The sequence below is a fragment of the Eschrichtius robustus genome, chromosome 3, assembly GCF_028021215.1.
Source record: "Eschrichtius robustus isolate mEscRob2 chromosome 3, mEscRob2.pri, whole genome shotgun sequence".
Taxonomy (NCBI): Eukaryota; Metazoa; Chordata; class Mammalia; order Artiodactyla; family Eschrichtiidae; genus Eschrichtius; species Eschrichtius robustus.
In genome coordinates this window covers 157,278,399-157,297,670 of record NC_090826.1, presented here as the reverse complement: position 1 = coordinate 157,297,670, position 19,272 = coordinate 157,278,399, and the positions used below count along the sequence as shown (strand labels likewise).

Genomic DNA, 19,272 nt, shown 5'->3' with positions numbered 1-19,272 from the left:
CACACACGGTTGCGTGTGGAAGGGGAAGAAGGAAGGAATAGTTATTCGGGGAGAGGAGGGAGCATACGTCGAAATTCTCGTTTTAGATTCATATTAAATTCTCACTCCCATTACGCTGGGCTGAAATGACAAGGGAAAAATGATATTTAAAATGCTGCTACTGCTTTTAGACTGTGGTTCTCAACCCAACAGTGGGCCCTAATACTAAGCTGAATGGATCATACACAGCCTTAAAAAATGGAATTGAAAATCTTAACGCTCATCTGAAGTATTCTTATGTTTTTAAAAAATACACATGCATGTGCACTTGGGCCATTATGTAATCTGTGTTGCTTTTTTTGGGTCCACAGTTAACCCAGCTTGGTCTGTATTAGACTGTATTAGATAAACCAGGGAAAGGGTAAGCAGGCACTGAGCCGGGGAAGGAGAGATTGGCTCCCACGCTCCTCATCCAGGTTCCTGGAAAGGCGACTCCAAGGGCCGAGGTGTGGGGCTGGGGGAGGGCAGGGCTTTTTCCTGCCTTTAAAGGTTGCTAATTGTTGATTACAGTTCAGCTCATCTTGAGAAACACCTCCCCCACCCCAACAGCCTCTCTTACCAAAGGCTCAGCTTTCGTCTGCAAAAATATTATTCAGAGCCATTATTTCTAACATCTGTCCCATTTCCATTCTGGAATATTCATACACATCAATTATCCCTCTGTGGCAAGAAACAAGGGGCTCTTGCGTTAGTGACAAATACATACAGAAGGCAGGGACATGATGACCTGCACACAGGAAGATCTATATTTTTCATTATTGCTAGAACTTGTCATCTTTAGATGAAGGCAATTTGCAGCACTGATGAACGGTCACCAACCTTCACCCCTTCATAGTAGCACACTTGGTGCATGTATGTGTGTTGCAAACCCCCCCCCCCCCCCACACACACACACTCTCTCTCTCTCTCCCGCCCTGTTCCCCATCTCACTTATGGGTCATGCTTAGATTATCCTGGCAAAAAGAAATCACAGTTATAACTTGCTTCAAATAGTTCTGGGCTTTTCTTCCTCCGATTCCCCATGGAGCAATCTGATAACTCAAGAGTAAAGATTTTCTATAAGCAAAGTTTGGATCTCAATGCCTAGACCTGTTCAGCCTGAGTCCCCTGGGTGGTGGGGAGGGAAGACAACAGAAGTTACTTAACAGGCTTTCTTCACATAAAAGAAAATGCCTTAAAAATCACAAGATCAAAGACATTAGAGATAAAAGAATTAATCATCTGGGGGAATCGTTCAGGGCAGGAGAACAGGGTAAGAAGGGCGGGTAGGAGGCTCTGATTTCTGAGGCCATTGAGCCAGTGAGTGCTGTATACTTCCCTAGATTCTGCAGTTGGTCTGAAGAATTTATTTGAGAACACTAGACCTCTGTGGGTGCAGGTTTTGCCTTTCACTGGTGTTAGCACCCCAGTAGCCTCCCCCTCCCCATCTTTAAGTGAGGAGATCAGTGGGGCAGGGCCTTCAGAGGTGTCCCCAACTTGGGAATTCCATTAATCATAGGATGCTGAGAGCTGTGCAGGAGACCTGGGCAAGGTGCCAACAACCCCAGGGAAGCTTCTCTTTCAACCTCTGCCTTCTGTTTGACAGCTGAGGAGAGAAAGCCCAGAGTGCCAGTCCAGTCCTCTGCCTTGCTACTTTCCAGGGTCTGGCTAAAATCATCCTATGAGACCAGATAGTCGATTCAGCACCACAGCTTCAGCCTGGCCAAAGCAGGGAGAGGGCTGCCTCTTAGCACCAGGGCCCTTCAAAGCAGAAGAAAACCTCTGCCCCACCTTGAAGCTACAGACAGCTGCAGTCTGCCCATCACCCCTGCCCTTGAGAATCCTCTCCTCTTTTCTCCTCAGAGCAGCTGTGTAGCTCACCTCACAGCTCCCCACCTTCTTGCTTCAGCCTGGGTCCCGCTACAGAGGAGCTGAGAGTTTTCCCAAAGTGTCTGGACAGTAAAGAACCCACCAGCTCCTTGGCCCCAGCAGTGGCAGAGGAGGCGCAGGAGCAGGGCTGGGTGGAGAGCAGGCACACTCCATTTAAACAAATAGATGATGCACATTAGTGCTTCATTAAGCATCGGCCCTTCCCCATTACTCAAGCGGTCATTCGGGGCGTGTGCTTCCACATCAAACGAGCGAGGAAAAACAATGCATGCATATAACCAGACTGGGTCTGCTTGGCTGAGGATGGAGGCACGTGCTCAGCACTTGGGCCCAGGGCTCGGCCTTCCCTCACTGCCAAATCTCCAGCAGAGCCCACACTCACTCTCTCCCAGGGTTTTCTGGAGAAGGTCGTGCTTGGCTTGTAGCTTGGTGATGAGGTTCCTGCCCTCCAGGTACTCCTTCATTTTCTGTAAGGCAGGAGGACAAAGAACAATCAGACTCCTGAAGGAAAAAAAAAAAAAAAATCACAGATTCTCAGCTGTACAATTCCCTTTCTAAGAGGGCTTTTGGTTTCTGACCCAATTTCCACCGGGTCCGGTTTTTTTTTTTTTTAACTTAAAAAAAATTTTTTTAATTTTTTATTATTTAATATTGTATTTTATTTAATAATATTTAATTTATTTAATATTTTATTTTATTATTTAATATTTTTTATTATTTATTTTTAAATTTTTTAAATTTAATTTTCACCGGGTCCGTTTTTTATTTTTTATTTTTTCTGGCATCTGAGCAGCTGCTGATTTTCCTGGTGGATTAGTATCCTGCTCTATGTCTTCCTGGGAGCTCCACGTCGGCCACCATAAGAAGCTATCTCCTCGAGCCCCTCATCCATCTCTTTCAGCTCCTCGGAAGAAGAGCGGGGGGTGGAGGGACTCACTGAACCCCGCCTTTTTGGTGTGAGGATCACACCTGCGGCTCATCACCTCCACTGACATCCAGCCCTGCCCGGCCCCTCCCAGGGTGCATTCCTTCACACCAGGAGCAATGTCAAGGCTCAGCCCCTGCCTCGGCTGCAAGCACCAAACATGGCATTCAGCGCATCTCTGTCTGAGCCATATTTTCATCATTTCAGTCGCTTCCTCCTCTATTGTGCAGTCTTTGTGGAAAGCTTGGGATTTCTGAGCACACAGAGAGAGGGGCTGCCACCCTCCACTTGTATACACACATGCCGGCGGTTCCAAACACAAGATGAGGTTTATGGAAATGCGATCCCATCTGCTCTAACAGTCAAAATATGATTGCTGTGCTGTACTTTGTGATTTGACCTCTCTCAACCCTTGTCTGCCCAGCAAGAGACCATGTTTCCCTGGACAATTCATCAAATCTCCAAGACAACTCTATGAACTAGGATTATCATTATCCCCATTGTACGGATGAAGGCACTGAGATTTGGAGAGATTCAATAAGTGGCTCTAGGTCAAACGATTAGTGAGTGGTGGAGCCAGTATCCACATATGCAGTTTGACAATACACTGTGTGCTTTTAATTGTTATGATAATGTGCTTGATCCATTATGGTACAGAGCAGAAGGAGAGAAGCAGAACAAAACTTCACAGTATTGATTCTTCACATATGTGTAGCAATTTAAGAATTTTTAGAGTACTTTAGCATGTATTTGACTCTCACAATAACTCTGTACAGCACATAGGGGAGACATCATATTATTTCCTGATTACGGATGAGAAGGGGAAGGGGGCATTGCTGGTCGCCACAAGCCAGTAAGTGGCGGTGTCAAACCTGGATCCCAGGCCTTTGGACTGTTAAATGGTGTCTTTCCTACCCTACCCCGTGGCTGTTCACAGGGATCTCAGTTTGCCTTGGTTGTCTCCTGCTGCAATGGTTCATCTGCTGGGTCAGGGGTCATCTGCCCACGTCTAAACTCACGAGGTAAAATGGCAGTGTTTCCCTGAGCGTGATCTGCGAATCACTGGTGATACGTGAGGTAGTGGGGGGGGGGGGGGGGAGTAAGTGGATATAACACCTAAAATTATAAAGTCCTATCTTTTAATGTACTAAGCAAACAGTATAATTATACGTCAAGACTTTGATTTTATGGCTATTACTACTTAGGGTGAAGACAGAAAGAAAGGGTGAAAAAAATGTGAGTTACTTTTATTCTGTACCTTTCTGTACAGTGTGAAGTTTTAACTGAGTGTGTATTTCTCTCTCTCCCTCCTTCTCTCTCTTGTGAAAACAAAGAAAAATGCTGCTTTCTCTGGGATGCTCAACCTGGCCCTCCCTCGTTCACCCAGATGCTCCTGTGTGGAGCTTCGCAAATCTCTGACAGCACTTTTCACCCAGCCCTGTCATGGAGGCTTTGCTGCTCCTACGTCTTTCCCTCCAAATGGTATCCTCTCTGTGGTCAGAGACTGTGGCATTCACTATTCTTTGCATCCCTGATGCTTAGTACTGTGCCCAGAAGATAGTAGACACTCAATAAATGTGTGAAAATGAGTAAATAAATGAACAGTCTCACTCTCCTCTGGATAGAACCTTCCTCAGCAGTTACACACCACGCCCCCAAGTATGCCCCTACTCTCTGAATTAAATAGAAGACAAACAAAAAACAAGCCCTATGACAAATCATTTCTGCTGCTTTCCTCACGACCTGTTCCCTCTGCTCCTTTGTGCTTTTGCATGAGAACATCTGCATGAAAATAGGCTCCGTTGTCACCTTCCCCATCCCATCTGCTCCAGCTGCCAGCTCACCTGCTGTCAGTCTTCCCTGGGTGACATCCTAATCCCCAACCAATGCCTAATTGTGAGGCTTGGAACAGTACTTCAGGGCCCAGAGGCGAAACACCTTCAGGAAACATCCACTGTTAACATCTGAACCGCGAGAGGCCCCTCTTTGGAAGGTTATCCCAAGGAGACTCTAAAGGTGTCCTAATGAGGGAAAATTCACCCAGACACTGTAACCCTTAAAACAAGACCAGAATGCTCAGAAAACAGCCAGAATTCTGAAAGGAGATGGATGCAAATTCCTTCCTCTCACTCGTGTATACTTGTGATTCCGGAAATCATCTTTTTCATTCATGTTCACAGTTCACTAGTTAACTCTGGCTGTCACTCAGTGAACCATTAAAATAAATAACAATCTGATAAAGAGGTATGATGAATTAACTTTTTGGGTTCCACTAAATCCTGAAGGATCAAAAACTGTGTCAAGGTATATGACCTGCATGCCTAATAGGGGAAACAGTGGTTGGAAGTTTTCCGTCTAGGTAAGCCAGGTATGGGAAGGTAAAAGCATCCTATTCGCAGGCATGTCATTTATCACTTCCCTGTCCCGCCCATAAATCTGCGCTCATCTCTATGAGAGGTAAACTGGGAGAAGTAACCTGGGCTTTCCTGGGAGGAGCTTAGTTAGAAGGCTTCAGCTGCTGCTGTCCAGACACACAGCGAAGGGAGCTGAGACAGCTGACGACAGGGGAGGAATAGGTAGCTTTTCAATGATTTCTGGAGGCCAGGGGGCTAGGAAAATAACTGTTCATGTGTAATCTCAAAATCTTTCCTTGGGCAATAAGGGTCACTTTCCTTATTTAAACCATGTCCCAATATTAGGTAATTAATTTTCTTTCATTCCACTCCCTGTACCGTGCTCCTCTCCTGAAACACCTAAAGGTAAAGTGATTACCTGGAGTTTTCCTCAGTGGAGGAAAAAGGAATGGATCATGGTCTATTCCAGATCACCAAAATGAAGTCAAATTCCTAAAACACAGTCTGATTGCCACGCCCCCATAGGCCCCTACCCCCATTTTACACGCAATATTATAAAAACTGAGATTTTTTTCCAAAAATAGGAAGGGAGGCAGGAGCCTATTGGGTGGTTTTGGTTTTTGCCATTGTAAACCTTCAATTCAGTTTTTATGATCTCACTGATTTCTTTCTAAATAATTCCTAATTGGGTATTAACTGTCAGTGATGAGTTTTATTAATTGAAAAGGATTAGTATAATAATTTTTCTTTCTGAGCCTGCCCTCCCTGACAGACATTTTAGTTGCAGTAAAATGGAGAAGTCTGAATTGGTATATTCTAGTCCTACCACTTACTAACTCTTCCAACCTTGGGCAAGTCACTTAACTCCCAGAATCTTAGCTTCCCCATCTGAAAAATGGGGATAATATCTTTTTTCACAAGGGTGTTAAAGATGAAATAAGATAACAAGCATGACTGTGATTGTTAACACAAGGACTGGCAACTAGCAGGTGCTCAGAAGTGTTCCTTATACAGAATCACCTGCTCAACCGAAAAACAGTCCTTCTCTAAACTTCTTTGCTTTGTGCTAATACTTAAGAAAGCTCAATCAAAGCACGTTTCTGGCCTTAAAAAAAAAAGTTAGAGGCACAAGAATGGTTTTCAAATTTAATTTAAAAATACCTCTTCTCTTTAAATACATTCTTTCCATGGTGGTATAAAACTCACGGACCTTGCCTAGGCCTTGAATTTAATCTGTGAACCCAAGGCCATAAGTATCCGCTGCTGCCAGAAGGTGGGGTGGGTGGGAGGAGCGAGCTATGCCTAGCCAGCCCCGTGCGCAGAGATACACAGATGTCATTACTGTGGCTGCTTCCCCACCATCCAAGCACGCTGACATTTCCCCTCCTCCCTGTCAGTTTTTAAAGCAGGAAACAGCTGTCAGACAGAATACATAATAGAGCAAACATTTCAACAGGAGCGTATCTCCCCACTTTAGTTGACAGGGCAGGGGCATTCAAGCATTTGTACCTGCTTAGCACACATTTATCAAGTATCTGTTTATTCTTGGAGAATACCAAGATAAAAAAAGGTCTTGGACCTCACCAAGTCTAGCAGTCTTAGAGCACTCTCCATTCAATGGCCAAAGAACTGGGTCCTCTCCAACCTCTTACCTTACCCGAATCTGTCCTCCCAAATTCAGGCAGTTTAGCTTTGTTTATTTTATCAGCTATAAGCCCTCCTTCCCCCATTTCATCCCCCATTCAGGAACCCCATACTCCAACCCCCATACAAGGAAATACCTATAAGGGTTTGACAGTACTTGGCTAAAAACAGTGAGCATTACTGCCTATGAGCAGGGAATTGGTTAAATAAATGATGGAACATCCATCCATACAATGATATTCTGTGCAGCCATTACAAAAGGAGGCAGATCTTTTGGACTAACATTAAGATAATAGCCAAAATAAATTAAGTGAAAAGAGCAAAGTGAAGAACGGTATGGATGGTATACTTCTATTTGTATTTCTATTTATTTTATTTCCTTACATTTCTAATGTAATACTATTATATTAAAGGGTACATCAGTGGTTGTCTCCACACAGAATACCTCTGGAAGGACACAGAAGAGACTGGTTTCAATCACTGTCAGAGGGGAGGGGAAGTGGGAGTTGGGGATGGGTAGAGGCTTGACATTTTTCTGTATTCTCTTTTGAAATCTTTGCATCTTTTTTTAACACTTGCAATAAAAAGGCAATGGGAAAAAAGGTAGACAGTGCTGCATTGTTTGTTATAGAAGACAAGTGATACAAAGCCAAGGAGGTCAGAAAATGTCTTCTCACTTAGAGCAAAGAAGGGCAGAAAGCTGAACTGTTCCTGAGCCTTCCCCTCACCTCCGCTTCCTCAGCAGGGCATAGAGAAGGCCTGTGTCCTGAGACCAGGAGACCAGAAGATCAGAGCTCTGATTTCAGCTCTTGCTGAGGACTTTAAACAAGCTACCCATACTTTTTGGATTTTGGGGGTTTTTTTTTTAGTTTTTTTAAAAAAAATCTTTCAAATGAGAAGGTTTGGTTAGATGATTTTTTAAAAACACTTCAAGCTTTAAAATTCCATGATTATTTTCCTGGGACTCTTGCAAACGACTGACCTTTGTAGGTCATGCTTCAAATTTTCAATAGATGTCATCTGGGCAGATGAATCTGATGACAGCCGAGAGTGGTCAGAAAGCTTTCCTAGCAGCCCTCTGGGTCACTAGGCACACTACTAGGAGTGAAAGCCATGACAAGGGACCTCTTCCCAATCTTCCAAAAGAAGGCAACTTCTAGGATGCGCTACTCTGATGTCTTTGAAGGGCACAGGGAAACACATGGGAAACGTTTGTGGAGACAAAAGACTAAGAAAAGCACATCTGCAGTTGTGTTGGCTTTGTAGGGTTCGGCAAGCACAGGCAGCTGTCCTGGGGAACATGCACGCCCCCTTTTCTTGAATGTCCATTTTGCCACCTCCCAAAAGTCTTTTTATCATGAACTATCTGACGCATTCCAAACACCAATCACAAAAATGATGAACTCTCTTGTAAATCTGTTACTAGACAAGCCCAGACAAAAAAACCTTCCTGCTAGCCAAGGAAATTTGCACACAATTGTGATAAGTAGCATTACGGCCACAAAAGACAGGAAATGAGTTAGAGGACATCAGTGTATTCAGACGGAGGTGAAAGGATGGGTGGGATTTGGGAGGTCACCAGTTTGAATATGGTCATTCCTGCTCTTACTAAAGGTCAATTTTGAATACAAATGTTATAGCTTCACTTAAAGCCAAAAAGTAATTTCTGACAGTCTTAAATACCGATTTTTATGTCCAAAATCCTTATTTAATCTTGTTCTGCAAAGTAACAAGATTGGGTCATTTAAGTAGCGTTATATCTAAGCAGTCCAGACAGACCAGCCAGACAATCCCAAAAGCCTCTCGAGGATTTAACAACCTCCTGAGATAAAGAAGCTTGGGGAGGTACACAGCCCTCACTATAGACAGGAAGTTTTCTTCATGTCTGTCCCAGGTATTTCATGCCTTCATGCTTTTGCACATGTTGCTCTTTCCTCAAGGAATGCCTTTCTCCTCTTGATTCACTCATTGCCTGATCAGCACAGAAGTTACTTTGTATGTAATGTTTCCCCAACTCCATTTATCCTGATTGCCATTCATGCACATGTGCATGTATGCACTTAACATTTTTTACATTTATTTTTTTTAATTACCCAAATCAACCTATTGTAATTGTATTGTAATTGTTTACATGCAGTAAAGAAGGAAGTTTTCCCTTCATAGGCCTAATTCCATCATTCTCCTCTTCATTTTATATTCTTAGCATTCCCAGCTTATATAGCACAGTGTCTGGTACATAGTAGATCCTTAATAAATGATCAATGAACAATTTAATAATATTCAATGAATAAATTAATAGTGATGATGGGGATAATAAATTTTCAGCAATTTTGAGCACTCGCTACAAAACAGGCAATGTGCTATGTATTTTACAAAAATGAATGAATGAGCCAAAATGTCATTCCATTCTTTCTCTGTATAGATTTTAGTATTTTACTCATAAATGTATTAAAGAATGTCATAATGAAATGACTTAGGAAAATATTAATCATTTGTTAAATGAAAGCAGCAGATTATAAAACAATATGTACAACGGTATCCCATTTTTTATAATAAAATTATAAATATATGCTCACATCTGTGTGTATGCATAGAAAAAAGCCTGGGAGAGAATATATTCTAACACTATTATTTCTAGGTTATTGGGATTATGGCTGATTTTTAGTTTCTTTTTACTTCCAGATTCTATATAATAAGCATGTTTTGTTTTGTATTACAAGAAAAAAAAAGTTATTTGAAAAGAATAATATTGTTAAATCACTCCCTTTCAACAGTCTTCTCCAGGACTTAAAAAAAAAATTTTGAAGAATTCTGAGCTTAGTTACGTGAAAAAACAGATTTCTTCTTTGAAGGAGATAGCAAATCACTAGTGTTCTTAATGGAGAAAGGGCAGTGTTCAAAGAAGAATTAAACAAATGTTTCCAGTTGGAGGAAAAATTCAATTTACTACATGCAGACTGTGTTTCTTGACTGAAAAACAAGTTAATTCCTCTCATTCAGAATCAGTATGCATATTCACTGGCTATATTTCCTCTCACATCTGCAAACTTAATTTCTTCTTTCTTAGTCGTCAGAAGATTAGGAAATAAATTTTAGTTCAGGCAATAAATCCTACTTGGCAAGCTCAAAATAACTTAATTATTAAAAAGTAGCACCAAAGACCAGCCAGCAACCTTCCAAAGGACTGTTAACACTACTTAAAAAAAATTGGGTCCATCTGTCTAAAAGAGGACTGGGAGATGCATGAATAACAAAATATAATGTTTTAGAATTCTCTGCAAACCAACAATGCTGCACATTACCTGTCCCTTTGAAGTTCAGCCATAATTATGAAAAATAATTTCCCACTTTAAATTATGTCATCATATCATATCAACTAGAAAAGATTACAGACTTTAAAAACAAGATATGTGTTAGCCAAAATATTTCAACGTAGTTCTCAAGAACCAAGAGATGCAGTCCCCCTTTCACGACCCCTAGGGGTGAGAAGGAAACTTTCAAACAAAATCTTACTAGCTGGTTAAGAAAGTCTTCAAAAAAGAAAATATTCTTGGTAGTGTACTTGGGGCCATCCTTTCTCTTGGGGGTCCCTGTTAGATATACAACTTGTGTATATTTGTGTCTTTAAGTGTAGGGGTGGTCTCTGAACATGCCCAGATCCAAGTCAAGATATTCAAAGACTTGATATCCTGCAAGACACTTGATAAGATATCCTGCAGACACTTGACAAGGACACTGGGATCCAAATGGCCTGTGTGTGCTGCAGTGCCTAAAGATGATCTTTAAATGCCACTGAACCCCCTCACCGTGAAATAGAACTGCTCTGTCTCTTGCTGGTTGGCTCTCCTCTTGGCAATGCTGGGTTTGCTCATGAAGGTTTCTGAGACTGTGGACTTGACGGATTCCATAGAGTTGCTGTACTGGAAGCAATCGGACACATCAAAATCCTCGACGGTCACAATGTCCTGGATGGTCTGCAGAGTGGCCTCCATTGTCTTCTTTACCTGCCATGATAAGGGCCAACATAATGCATGAGGGGCAGGCTGCAAAACAAGAGGTGATGGAGAAGCTTGGAGAAGTGGGCTGAGGAAGGAGGGAGGGGACTGTCAGAGGGTGCAGCTCTGCTTCCCATTGGACGGTGCTAAGTGAGTGATAAATATCACACGGACCCTACTGTCTCCAGTGAGGACCTAAAACCACTACTCCCTTCATGCTACATGCTTGACCCAGCTATTTAATGTTCACTTTTTAAATTTAAGATTAGCTCCTGGCTATGCTGGACGTGCTAAGGGAGAGAGGATGAAACAAATCCAAACCAACCCCATCATACAAAGAGCTGGTTAAAAATGTATAATGGGCCTGGTCCCGCAATGCCCCTGGTTCTGTTTCCCGACCTTCAACAAATGAATGAACCTGTTTGCCCATGTGCAAACTAAGTGACCCATCCCCAGGCTTTCCTGATCTTACTGGGGAAAGTTAGACTTACTGAGATGCCAGGTGAGAAGTCACGTGAGCTCAAAAGAAAGGAGCTGATAATTAATCATACTGCCTTTTTAACTGGTTGCTGAAAGCAAATACGTCGGGCCCAGAAGTCACCCTTTTCTAAGAGGATGGAGATGTTTGAAGTGTCAAAGTCAAAGGCCTCTGTTTGTTTGAAAATACTGGAAAAAGCCAGGCATGAGGGGGTGGTTTCAGAGACACAATATTGTTCACACAGCTGCCAAGTGCCATTTTGATTAAATGTGCAAAGGGGGGAAAAAAAAGCATTTTGCAAAAGCTCAAAATAGAGCTCAACCTTTGGCAATGCAAGAGCAACTTCCTGGAGTTCAAGGGCAGGATGTAGCAGAAGGGGAAAATCCAAGCCTACATTTGGCTAGGAAATGTTTGCAGCAGCCCGGACATTCTCTGCATGCTCCTTCCACCTGCTCCCAGACGGGCAGCAGCAAGAGGTTGGACAGGGAAACTCAGAGGGTGGTTCTGAGTCTCACCTCTTCGTTCTCAATCTTCAGGGTGGATAAGCGAGACTGCAGTTGTTGGCATCTCTGTACCAGCTCACTCTGGACGGGCTGCTGGGCACAGAGCTGGGAAGCCTGCCAAAAGAAAGCAATACTAGGTCAGGAAGGGGACACAGTTCTTTTGTCAGAGTCCCATTACTGTTAATAAAATTACTTATATTCAAGCTGTAAAGCTCACAAATTCTATGTTAAAACAAAATCCAAAGCCAAAGTGTGTAGACCTCTTCCAGGACCAAATAGCACAAGAAAGGAATGAGCAATGGAACCTGTTTGGAAAGATCTCTCCCTCTCTTTGGAGCCCACCTCCAGCCTGGTGCTTGGCAGGGACAGGTCTATACAGGGCCTGCGGCTCCAAGGAAGCTGGAGTTAGGGCAGAGAAGAGTGCCTTAGGCAGCCCAGCTCCAGATACACAAAGCTTTGGCACAGTGAGGACTTCCTGCCAGAGGTCCAAGTGGCCACCTCGTTGGCCCCTCCTTCATTCCCTGCTGTACACCAGAGTGAAAGCAGGAGAGAAGTGGGTCAGGAGGCTAACATGCCGCTGTTGGCAGCCAGCATGTGTTTATAAATCTGGGCCGTGCATGAGAGCTCTGACTCAATGAGAGAAAGCATGAAGCCAGGAACAAGTCCATGGGCTTTGCTAGAGGGCCCCAGAGGGCACGGAATCTTGTGGAACTTGGCATTTTCAAAAAGCCATCGTTTTACTCCAGATCTTCACCAGATCTGTGTGGGAGAGAAGTCTGCCCTTCCTCCAAGGATCGCTGTCAACAAGCTTCCCCCTGTGTGAGGGGATGGCTGAGCCACTGTCTCCTGATGGGCCCATGGCGATGGCATGGGCGTGAGGTCACCCACAGTCCCCAGGATGACCGATGAGGAACAGAAGGCTGGCAGATTGGGAGGCAGGACCACGTGGAGGCAGCTCCTGTCACCTTGCCACCACGTGTCCTTTAGCCTCTCGTCTGCAAAGAGACATCTGGATAGAACTGGCCTCCTCGTTCCCCAGCAACGAGTGGGCACATTCACATGCCCAAGACCATTCTCTTGCTTGAAAAGACAAAACCTCTGTTCAGATGGAGGGGGCTGGGACTTGACCTTTTCCTCCATTGGCTTTTAAGCTCTCAACTGACTTGACCTCCTCCCCCAGCTGAGAGGCTGGCCTGAGCCAGCTCTCAGATCTGAGGAGAGCTGACTTCATTCTGGCTCTTGGATAAGCAGACACAATGGAGAAAGCTCAGTGGCCAGGATGGGTTAGTGCCAATAGTGAAACTCTCTGGCTGCCTGATGTCACTGGTCAGGCATTCAGAGCCGCACAAGTCTCTGGGGGCACCAAGGGTAGAGCCAAGCACCTCCTCCTAGTACATCTGAGAGTGCTTGGCATCAATTCATGTGCTGAGTGCCCCAGAACACCAATCAGTGTCGGGCCTTGGCCAATTTCAGGGCTTCCGGTCAAAATGCCATCCGAACTTTGGCCCTAGTTCAAGGACTTCCAGGCAGCTCCCTCTTGTTGCCTCCACAGTCTACAGACAGCCCTCACTGACTGGGGATAGATGGCTGCTTTTCCACTCACATGAAGGCTAGGCTGGAATGCAAAACCTTTGCAAGATCTAGGACTGGCCCTGGCCCCTGCCTGGCCCAGCCACTGATCAGCTATATCACACAAAGGGAGGCCCTAGGCAGAAGACTGAACTATTGATTTTTAAAGTAACTTCGACGTAGCAGGGAGGAATCATGGAGGGAAAACCACCTCTATGCTAGTTTCTTTAAGAAGCAGCAGGGCTGCTGAGGCATGCTTTGGCAGTGGTCCTCTATCGGGGTGCAAGGTAATGCATTCCAGCTGTGCTCTGGAGGATGGAAATGAGGCTCTGACAGGGCTAGGAGGGGGCCTGAGCACCCAGCATTTGGAATCCCCCTTTATGGAGACAAGCTGTTTGGCTTAGAAGGCATCTCAGTCAACACCAGAAAATGTATCACTCCACTCAGCTGGTCCCCAAGTTCCACTGCTTCTTGGGAAGGAATCTCTGTGGCAGCTGGAAAAGGGACTTGGAAGGCAAGTTTGACCAGAAGCCAGGGCAGGTGAGGAATGGGGCTTCCTGGGGCTTGGTGACACACCAATACACCCCCGTATTCTAATTGCACATGCTGCCATCTCACTTCCCCATCTGTTCAGATGCTGACATTTCCTAAGCCACAGCAATGGAAACAAACTGTAAATGGTCTGGTTTTCCCCAAGAAGGAGAGGAGGAAAGAAATCATCTTGATATTTTTGTCTTTAGGATAGAAATGTCCCACTCTCCATGGTGGCCTATTGATGACAGCAAATCCGCTGGTTACAGTATAACAGTTGTCATTCTGGAGGAGGGTTTTCTAAAAAGCATCTGGATGCTAATCTTAACGGAAGCACCACTCCCTTGTTGAAAGGGCATTGTTGTTTTTCCGTCACCCAGCATTCATTCCTCCTTCTTCTGGTAACTTTGGCCTGACTGTCCTTTGCGGGGAACATTCCACTCACAACTCAGGCCATGTGCTTTGGATGGGGCTCTCCCCAACTTGGGGATGCAGTGTGAGACCTCCGCATAAGCCAATCAGCCGACTGCAGATACCAGCCACAGTGACTGGCTCAGGGATAAGCACGGCACCCAATCAGGACCAAGGAGACACAATGAGACTTTTGTGGGGGCTTCTAGGAGGGAAGCAGACACTCTTTCTGCTGGATTTCAATCTACAAGGAGATAAGGCTGGAAATATAGTCACCTTGCCCCCAAGGGATAAAAGCCTATTTGAGAATAGAGCCAACACACAGGATGTGAAGCAGAAAAAGAAAAACTAAGTCTTGATAAAATTCCCGCTCCTAAACCCAACCATGCCTGAAGATCCATCTTGAGCTTTTCTATTATGTAAGCCTATACATCCTCCTGCTGATTTAACCCGCAGGTCAAATGGTGGCTCCTACCCCAGCAATAAGATTCACTTTGATGTGTATGTACAACCACCAGAAGAGAAACCACAAGATTCACAGTAGTGAAAACCAAAGAGCTTCTCACTCCTCTCACTTCAGTTTATTTAGGCCTTTCTTGTTTTAGTCATCGGAGGTGAAAAGTCATAAACAGGGCCCCCATGTTCATGCACTGCTGCCTGGATAGCCATTCTTAGGGTTCACATCTTGGCTCCTGTCCTTTCTGTAGGTACCCATTCTTTTTTTGTTCAATACCCAGGCAAAACTATACCTTTTATCACAATCTTCTAAACCCAAGAAAATTTGATCCTTCAGAACTCAGCTGAGTGACAAAAGATCACGTCATCACCCTGCTTAGCCCTCCGTCCCCATCAGAAGCCTTTAGTATCTGGCCCCATCTCAGCTCTCACTTCTTCCAGCCTCACCACTTGGAGGCCTCCACCTCTCTCTTTCCCTTTTGCCATACTGAACTGTTAGTAGCTTTTAGAACACGCTGGCTGTTTTTCACCTCCCCTGATCCTGCTGGCCCCTCTGGGTGCCCCTCCCTGTGCATATTTCTAACTCTCAACTCAGTTGACTGTAAGCTCCCTGAGGGCTCCAATCCCCAATGTCTACGGTCAAGCCTAGTGGACAGCAGGCACCCAGGAGCTGTTTGCTGAATGGCTGGAATGGGCTTCACCCACCGGACATGAAGCCAGCCCCAGGCCTCGCCTTCCCCAGAATAACATGGCTTGAGTGCAGTAAATCTAGACACAAGTGAGCTCAAGCCCCTTGGGGATGTGTGGGTGGGAAGAGGGTCTCACCATGTCCCCCATGTGCGGCTGGAACTCAAACTTCATAGGTGGACAGAAGACATTGTTGTACATCTCCATGAGGCGCTGCTTGTCACTGGTGGCATCGAGGTTTTCTACAGCATTCTCGATGGCGTCCAGACCCTCGTGCTTTGACTGCTCCAGATTCAACTCAGCGGAAAGGAAGGTGCGTAGCGCGCGGTTCAGGCTGGCGTGGTAGCCTAAGTCACAGCACTGCTGTGGAACGGAGAAGGCGCGTGAGCAAACCATGGACAGCCACAGGGCTTGGCAGAGGGGGAGGGTGGCCCCCAGGGCAGATCTGACCCTGTCAACAAGACTAGCTGTGCAGCCGGAAGAGGGCTGACCCTCCACGATCTGGGTGATATTTCTCAGTTCTTGACTCCTAGTTCGATATGGAGGACTCCTTAGAGGACTGTGAAGTGGGTGGAATGAAGAGGACTCATTGGGACAAAATGAAATTATGTAATCATGCTCTTCAGTAAACATAAAAGAGTTGGGAGTTAAGGAGAATATTCTTCTATTTTCAGGTTCCTCTGCGGATACCACGTAGCACAATTCAACAATAAAAATATAGCCTGCCACTCTCTCAGGGTTACTGTGATTTAGTCACCATATACCAATCAAGCCAGGCCATTTCAGCATTCAGGTTCAGAAATCAGAGGTGGTGCAAGAGAACTCCAGGTGAGAGAAGAAACGAATGTGTGTGTGTGTGTGTGTGTGTGTGTGTGTGTGTGTGTGTGGGCTGGGGAGGGCGGGGCGCTGACCCTACTGGTCATCAACCCCCGCCTCCGGCAAACTCCCAACATTTTAGGACAGGCCTTACTTGTAGATTAGGATTTCTGTACTAAAGCTCCTGCTTGACAGCATTTATGAGATCAAAAATTTCTAAACATAAGCCTTACTGGGAAAATTCACATCATCTAAAGGATTCTGATTGAAGTAACATGGAAAAAAAAAGTGCTATGAAAGAGGCAATAGTATAAAAAAAAAACACTGGAAGTCAAGCAACCTTGGAAAAGCCACTCCCCATCTCTGAACCCGTTTCCTCAACTGTAAAATGAACAGATTTGGCCAGGTCAGTGGTTTTCAAGCTGTAGCGCAGAGCTCTATGGTTCTGTGCTCAGGCTGCCCTTGAGAAGGGGGTAACAGGGCAGCCCAACTAGCAGGACTTGGAGTCTCCTACCCCTGCTTCAACCAAACCAGCTCTGCTCTTTTTTTCTATTTAATATATTGGGATTCTATGTAAGGCCTGGTTTGAGAAAGAAGTCTTCTGCTAGAGAAAAAGTCTGAAAATACTTGGACTAAATATAATCCCCGAGGCCCTCTTCAGCAATGGCATTCTGTAACTCTATGACAATATTCCCCATCCCTCCCAAAGGACCCAGAGATCCAAATTCCTTGGCCATCTTTTATCCCCTCTATTGCTTAAACAGCTTTGAGATCCAGAACTTGAGAAAAAATATCAGAGAAGAATCCATGGATAGAGTAAGACCATCTGCCTGATTGCCATTTCATTCCATAAGCAGGCATTAACTTAACTCTTCCCCCAGCCTTTCCCCCTCTTCATGATCACACTGGGACCAGCCACTATTGGGGAAGAAAAAGCATGTGATGTGCCTCCTCCTCCCAGCATCTAACAAGAAGCTCCGTGACAGAGTGCCTGTCGGGCTGGGCTCTGGATTCAGTGCCAGTGGGCCCTGGCAGGTGCCTGGCTGTGCGGAAGAACAGCATTTACAGCTTAACTAGAGGCGGAGGATGGAAAGACATTAAATTCAGTTGGGAGGGAAGCTAGACAAAAGCGGCTGATTGGGAGGCTGCACGTGCAGGGGCACTTCCTCCTCTGGGAGATGCTGCTGGTCTAGCCAAGCTTCCCTTGAACCTGTAAACCTTCCTGACTAGCTCTGTGTAGACCCTGATGATGAACTCCACGCCTGTAAGTCTGATGAACGGAAGTAACGCTGCCCACAGGGCTGAGCAGGTACGTGGGGGTGGGGGGAGCTTTTCAGTGCAGAAGAGAATTAGGGGGAGGCAGTCTTCGTAACCTTTACATATTTTTGGTAACTCTCCTTTCCTCTCCATTCTCACTCCCTCTACCCTAATTCATACTCTTATCATCTTACAGTGCTGTTTGCTTCACTGTCCTCAAATATGGCTTTTGTTACGCCTACTCCCTGCTGAAGAACCTATAATAGCTCTCATTTTTTTTCCAAAGTACCGTCCACCTTCCTCAGTTGGGAAATTTAAAAATGCCTCCAGGGACTTCCCTGGTGGCACAGTGGTTAAGAATCTGCCTGCCAATGCAGGGGACACGGGTTCGATCCCTGGGCGGGGAAGATCCCACATGCCGCAGAGCAACTAAGCCCATGCGCCACAACTACTGAGCCCACGTGCTGCAACTACTGAAGCCCGTGCACCTAGAGCCCATGCTCTGCAACAAGAGAAGCCACCGCAATGAGAAGCCCATGCACCGCAATGAAGAGTAGCCCCCTCTCGCCACAACTAGAGAAAGCCCGTGTGCAGCAATGAAGACCCAGCACAGCCAAAAAATAAATAAAATTAAAAATAATTTAAAAGCAAATAAATATTTAAAAATAAATAAATTTTTTTAAATGCCTCCATTTACTAAGTGTGCTTATTATGTGCCAGTGTGCTAAGAGCTTTATGTACATTCTACATTTTAATCTGCATAGTAACTCCAGTGAGGTTGGTATTATTTTAATTTTCCAGACTAGAAAGCTGAGGCTCAGTGAAGTTAAGCAAGGTCAATAGCCAGAACAAAGTGTAAGTTGTCTTCAGTCTGACCATCTAACATCATCTCCCTCTATTTTCTTCTTTAGACTCTTCTGTTCTAATCCAATGACATACTTTGCTCAGGGTCAAGTATTAGAAAACCATAGGCCTCAAATCAGCTGTATGACTGTAAGCAAGCTACTTAACCTTTCTGAGCCCCACATGGGGATAGCGCCAGCCTCAGAGGTTGTTGTGTGGCTGATACACATTTAAACATATCTGGCACCATGCAGACACTTAAACAAACACCAATCACGAATATCTCCAAATCCACTTTCAGCTCCCAGCATTCTCTCCTCCTAAAATATTTCTTACTCCTTTCACCCGGGAACTGACCCAATCTTCAAGATCCAAATCAAATTCTCAGCCCCTAGGAAGCCAGCCAGCCCTGCAACTCTGGCATATATTGACCTTGGCCTCCACTCAGAACAACATTCTTCTGCAGCCCTCATGTGACACAGAATGACACTCCCTCATTCTGTGACTCGCCATTTCACATCGCCCCAACAGAAGGCAAGAGGGCTTGGCCAGTGTCTTGTTCCTTCTTTGCATCCCTCACCATTAGGCCTTGCTCATAGTAGGCATTTAATAAACATCAGTTAATTGATTGATGCCAGGAATACAGATTCTAGCCTCCCAGGAAATAATCTACTTAGGCTGAATACTGATCTAAGTCAAGTGGGCAGATGCGGTCCCTGAAGCCTTTTGTTTTACTTAGTCTGGATGGCCTTCGGAAGACATGGAACTTTCCTGGGCCAGTCCACTGTCTCTATTATATAACTGCTCTGTAGCTTCTCTGTGTCAGCGCATGGGGGTCTGACTCACAATGTGCCCTCAGGCTCCTCTATGCCTCCAGCCAACCAGGGAGATTCGG

At 45.0% G+C, this 19,272-nt stretch overlaps 1 protein-coding gene across 7 annotated transcripts in view; it reads right to left on the bottom strand.

Annotated features, from left to right (window-relative positions):
• The window catches only part of SRGAP2 (SLIT-ROBO Rho GTPase activating protein 2), a 234,114-nt gene that overhangs the window by 45,514 nt on the left and 169,328 nt on the right, over positions 1-19,272 (bottom strand). For 5 of the 7 annotated variants that reach the window (XM_068541600.1, XM_068541602.1, XM_068541605.1 and 2 more), the window contains exons 8-11: positions 15,600-15,824; positions 11,820-11,921; positions 10,638-10,835; positions 2,291-2,375 (exon numbers count right to left, since the gene is read on the bottom strand). In XM_068541600.1, coding sequence (XP_068397701.1) covers positions 2,291-2,375; positions 10,638-10,835; positions 11,820-11,921; positions 15,600-15,824 — 610 coding nt within the window. The remainder of the gene's footprint in view (positions 1-2,290; positions 2,376-10,637; positions 10,836-11,819; positions 11,922-15,599; positions 15,825-19,272) is intronic. The other 2 variants (XM_068541601.1, XM_068541604.1) reach the window with 1 other exon arrangement.